Source organism: Orycteropus afer, unplaced genomic scaffold, assembly GCF_000298275.1.
Source record: "Orycteropus afer afer isolate SDZICR_OR568_19922 unplaced genomic scaffold, OryAfe1.0 scaffold00015, whole genome shotgun sequence".
NCBI lineage: Eukaryota > Metazoa > Chordata > Mammalia > Tubulidentata > Orycteropodidae > Orycteropus > Orycteropus afer.
In genome coordinates this window covers 12,886,464-12,892,463 of record NW_006921602.1, presented here as the reverse complement: position 1 = coordinate 12,892,463, position 6,000 = coordinate 12,886,464, and the positions used below count along the sequence as shown (strand labels likewise).

General features: G+C 36.7%; 1 protein-coding gene across 1 annotated transcript in view; it reads right to left on the bottom strand.

Annotated features, from left to right (window-relative positions):
* HERC1 (HECT and RLD domain containing E3 ubiquitin protein ligase family member 1) overlaps nucleotides 1-6,000 on the bottom strand; it is a 191,859-nt gene that overhangs the window by 118,985 nt on the left and 66,874 nt on the right. The window contains exon 23 of the mRNA XM_042783232.1: nucleotides 5,550-5,670. Coding sequence (XP_042639166.1) covers nucleotides 5,550-5,670 — 121 coding nt within the window. The remainder of the gene's footprint in view (nucleotides 1-5,549; nucleotides 5,671-6,000) is intronic.

Here is a 6,000-nt window from a genome sequence, read left to right as displayed (position 1 = left end):
GGGTCTTTTGCTTAAGCCACTGACCTGGTAAGGGCAAAGACCCTGACTTAAGTTAGCTAATAAACTGTCCTATTGCATTTGCATTGGCGTGGGTTGGCGTCTTCTTCTCTTCTGAAATTCTCCTTTACAGCCTGGGCACAACATTACCTTCCAGATACAGTATGACCTTATTAATAACCTCTAGATATCTAAAGTCTCTCTGCAGCAAAGTTCTATTTTCCAAAATTACTTGTCCTTTCTCAATCTTCACTTTCCATCCTTTTCAAAATTCCAAACAGCTTTGGCTAAGTGTTTAGAGGGAGCTCTAGTGGCGTAATACCTAAGACATCTGACTGTTAACCAGAAGGTTGGCGGTTCAAACCCACCAGCCACTCCATGGAAGGAAGGTTGGGCAACGTACTTCCGTAGCGATACCACCTGGAAATCCAAGGAGGGGTTGCTATGAGTCGATGAATTCATACCAACAGACAAATAACATAGTTCTAGGCCGGTAGTATTTTAAAAGATTTTTAAATGTTTTGTAAGACCTGACAAAGAAATCTCAAAATGGTGAAATTTCAGTTTAATAAAGCATGGTGAAGACATTCAGGAGAATGGAAGTATATTTTTCTATGTGTGTATGTATATTCTAAAGACACTACATAGAAAACTGTCTTCTTTGCCCATATGTAAGGCCAACCATACAAACCATATATGACTTAATTTTATGCAGACTTGACATTATAATTTCTTAGCAATCTCATTGTACTACAACAGTCAGAAAAGGTGGTGACAAAGAAAGGCTACACAACTGACAAAATAGATCATTAGGGAAATGTCAGTGTAGAAAATCTTTACCCAGACACACATACAGACACGTAAGACCTGTACTGTAGATAAGTACATTTTGTTTTATACACGTCCCCACAGATATACATACACACACATACATCAACATAACTAAATATATTCTCAGGCCATTTGAGGCTAGGAAAAACAGCTCTGGTCATCAGAATAGTTCCTGAAGCCACCCCTGTGTCATACAATAGTACATTTCATCACATGTACTTTTGTCATGAGGGCTCATGGAAGAAATTTATCTTAGGCCTTAGAATATTTGTGCTTCTTTTGAACAAGTGGCTTGTTTTTACCTTTTAGACATTGTGAATCATACAACTTACTATGCTTTTCCCGTTTGCTTTGTGCCAAATACGTAGCCCACCTCTAGCAATTATACAGGACACCATTAGATATACACTGAAGTATGCATTATTTTCTTCTTTTAGCTTCTTACCTAATTCATTCTTCTAATTTATCCTCTTATAATATATCTACTCCTGTGAGCTAAATCAAATCCTTTGATAAATGAGAGGAGTAGGAAATAGATTAGCCAAGTGTAGTAAGAAATGTTGATGTTTGACAACTGTTAAACAAAAGTAACACTAGAGGGGTGCACTCCTTAGAACAATAGGCCACAAGAGATCAAAAGAGCAGTTTTTGCCCAGGGGTAAAGCTCAGAGGTCAGGAAGGTATAGGAGAAAAGGACAAATGGAACTGGGAAACACAGGGAAGAAGTGGGAAGAGTGCTGTTACATTGTGGAGACTGCAATCAATGTCAGGAGACAAAATGTATATGAACTGTTGAATGGAAAACCAACTTGCTCTGTAAACTTTTACTCAACTTACAATAAAAAGTTAAAAAATAACAACTCTGAAAAAAAACCCCTTAGGTTTGGTATTGTGGTTCATTAAAATAGGTAACATATCACATAATATTTATTAACTTCAATCATTTTTGAAAAGCATGTTATTCATTAATAATTCAGGGTAAATGATGCACTACTAGATATGGGCTATCCACAGTAATCTTAAATAGCCTCATACAGTACAGAAGGGTACCATACTTTAGGGTAATCAAATTAGCCCCACTGCTCGTTCCCCTTCATCTACCCCAGGATCTCAGAAGCTCAAAGCATAGTGCAGGTATACTTTCATCTCCAACTGAATCTGCTCTCTCTCTAGTTCTTGTCTTTTCTACCTCCTAATTATAATACCATCCTTCTAAATATTCCATAAGATGATCAAGAATTAATATTTTTTAAAAAACATGTTTATTAATCTTTTTAAAATTCTGTAAAAACTAAATGAACAATCTTGGCAATTACGAGACTAAACCTTCCTCTATTGATCTGTCTTTCCCATTTGTAATTTTAAAAATGTTTGGCAATCATTTTACTGAACTTGCTTATCACAACAACACAGCTGGAGCAAGTCTAACAGGTACCACCACACCCATTACAAAGATAAAGAAACTTGGGTTCAGAAAGCGTACATGTCTTGCCCCAGGTCAAAATCCACAGGGAGTCTTAAAGGTATTCTGACTCTAAGTCAGATTTCACTGCTTGTTTCAAAAAAGTATACCACTTTAACTACATTCATTCTTATTTTTTCACTTATTCTAAAATATGTTTAGACATATGTTCAAATACGTTTACAACAGTTTGTGAAGCACTGTGTAGGAGTTATCAGGGGCACTGAAAAATAAACAAACTAGACCTAGGAGGTCTACCAAACAGAAATACTAATACACAAAAATAAGAATATAAGACACATCATTTGTTGTTTTATTAGTAGTACTATGGTACAAACTGCTGTGGGGAATAACAAGATTTATTATAAATAATCTGGGAAAGGTTTCTGAAAAGGTAACATTTTAACCAGTCATTGAAGAAGAGAGGGGACTTCAACAAGGAAACGAGAGAGAAAGGCATTTAAGGTGAGAGTATGTGAGCAAAGGCTCAAGCCGTTGTATGTGGGGCCTGGCAGACCGACTAATATGGCAAAAATGGAGATTCCTACAGACGAAAACTCTGAAAGCAGATAGATGACATTTTCCAGAAACTGTGATTTCTGGTTAGGCAATGGAGAGTCACTGAGTCTTTTTGAGTAGGAAGGTAGCATGACTAGTAAATGTTTTGTTGTTGCTGTGTGTGTGTGTGTATGGTTTAAGAGCTCTAACTTTGGGAGCAGTGTCTAAGAAATTAAACTGAAAAAAGCAGGTAGATCAGTTTGAAAACTACCAGTCCACAAAGGCAAAGACAGCCTGAACTAAAGAGTGGAAAGGAAGGAATGAGCATATGAGCATAAAAATTATACTAAAATAGGATAGTCATTCATTTATTCAAAAAATATTTACTGACTAACCTACTACGTGCCAGGCACTAGCATAGGTCCTTGGAATATAGCAGTGAATAAAACAGAAAAAAATTCCTGCCCTCGAAGAGCTTATATTCTAGTGTAGGCTGACAGAAACTTATCAATAAATATAAATTAATTATATGTTACATGATATAATTTATTTATTTATATTTATTGATAGTGCTCTGGTGGTGTAGTGCCTAAGGCATTTGACTGCTAACCAGAAGGCTGGCAGTTCAAACCCACCAGCCACTCCTCAAAAGGAAGGTTGGGCAATCTACTTCCGTAGTGATACCGCCTTGAAAACCCAAGGAGGGGTTGCTGTTGAGTCAGATCTGACTCGATGGCAGTGAGTTTGGTTTTTGGTTGGTTTATGTTACATGATAGGTGCTATAGAAAAAACAAAGCAAAGCAAGGGAGGAAAAAACTGCAGTTTTAAATAGAGGGTAGGACTGCTTAAAAAAGTAACATCAGAATGAAGACCTGAGGAAGGTGAGGGAATTAGCCAAGCAGACAAAAGTATTCCAGACAGAAGAAACAGACACATAAAAGTCCTAAGGGAAATTTGCCTGGCATGTTCACAGAATAGTCAAGAGGACAGTGTGGCATCATGAGAGTCATCAAGAAGAGTGGCAGCAGAGATCAGACATAATGAGGCCAGATCATGGAGGGCTATGTAAGCCCCTAGAAGGACTTAGGTTCTACTCTGAGAAAAAGTCAAGTCACCGGTTGGAGGATTTTGAGCCAGAGAAGTAACATGATCTATGTTTTTATTATATTTGTACTATTTACTAACTGAACATTTAATGAGTATCTACTGTTGTCGGAAACTGTGATACTGCATCATTAATACTAGTTCTGCAGAATAGCTACTTGTAACTTTATTGATCTATATGTTTAAATCATCACAGAGCTAGGAGACTGATAATGAGATTAACCAACTGGAATAATAAATAAACTAAGAGCAAACTCAGTAGACTGTAAGACTGGGAGCATGGAGTGAGAGCACAGAAACAGTAATGGAAAATATAATAGTGGAGGTTGAAAGGAAGAAAAACAAACAAAAGATCATGATACAATGAAACTTGCTCAAAGACACTGTTCAACTTTCCTTAGAGGAAGAATCTTTTTTTTTTCCTTAGAAGTTTCTTTTACACAATAGCTTTGTGTTTATACAGCACTTTATATTTTCAAAAATATTTTCATATCTATTACCTCAATTCACGTAATAGAGGAATTTCAGCACTGATAATGGAGCTAATAGATCAATCAGTCCAAAAAAAACACCAAAGTTTCCATTTTAGCTGTCAAATGACATGACCAAGGTCTCACAGTCCATCAGCAATAGATTCAGGGCCAGGAACCAAGTCTAACACATTAACATACACAGCACAGGCACTACTATCTTCCCATCACACACTGGAACAACCAGGGTAGAGAGAGGTCCAATGGCAGGCACAGAATCAGTCACAAAGCACAGGAACAACCAAAAAAAAAAAAAAAAAATCTAGCTATCAACTCCAAGTCCAAAGTACCTCAGATAGATACAATCCTCTTAAGATAGTTTTCATGCTGTTTTTACCTGTTACATTATAGCACATAATACTTCCCACTTCTTACATACATTTGTACCTCACCTGTTTGATTTTTACTCTAAATGTTTTATTGTCCAGATTCTAAGGCTTTTTTAGTAGGTAACTGAGAGCTAGTGGCAGATTTTAAGTAAAAGAAGTATTAACAGTTATATATTTTAAATATATTACTCTAGTGAAATATGGAAGATGAGAACAAGAGAGGAGGTAGGTCAAACCAGTTTAGAGGCTTCTGTACCAGTCAAGGTGAAAGAGAAAGAAAACTTTGAAACAGCAGTGGCTAGAAGGATGGAGAGGAAAAGATATTTAACAGTAATATTTTCAAGACTTGGTAACTAATAGCATTGTGGGTGTGGGTGGAATGCAGGGATCAGGAGATAAGGCAGAAGAGTCAAGGATGATCCCAGGTTTCCAATCCAGGTAGTTAACAGTATCACCTACTACAATAGAGAATATGAAAGAAGCAGGTTTGGGAGAAAGATGAGTTCATTTCTGGGTAAGTTAAGATTGGAATAACCTGACATATTCAGGTAGAATATGCATTAAGGAATCAGATATACGAATCTGCTGTTTAGAAAGAAGTCAGGGCTAAAGATAGAAACCTGAGAGGCATTAGCAATATAGGTGGTAACATGTACACAATATAATTACCTCTTTTCTCTTGAAGTTCAAAGAGTTTTTATATTTCTAAAACAAATGTATATTACTTACTCTAGCCAAAGTCTATGTATCTAGACCTTGAAGACAAAAATCCTTCTTTACTTAATGAGGTATACCTACCAGTGCGTAACCCTCTTCATCTGATTCAGGCTGAGACAAATCAGATTCACTCCTCGATTTGATGAGTCTATAATTTGGACTTGCGTGGACTAGCCGGCTCTCTGCAGTAAGACTTTCACTCCTGTCTCACATGCACAAAGAAAAGTTTTTCGATTTGGGACTGTTAGTGAACATAAAATTGAATCGAACCAGCAGCATAGAGATAACACATACACATGGTGAGGAGTATTTACGTCTGTCAATGGGAAATCTTGACTCCCGTCTAGGCACAAAACCCTTTCCAATTACCTCAAAATTAACTGCATGCCACTAAATTAGAGAGATGTGAGTAACTTCATGTTTCTCAACTATTTGTATATAAGAAAAATTGTGCCTTCTCATTTAGTCAGAAATTTATGTTCCAGGCTGAATCAGTATCCCTGTTTACCTTACTTTAAATTCACCTTAATAC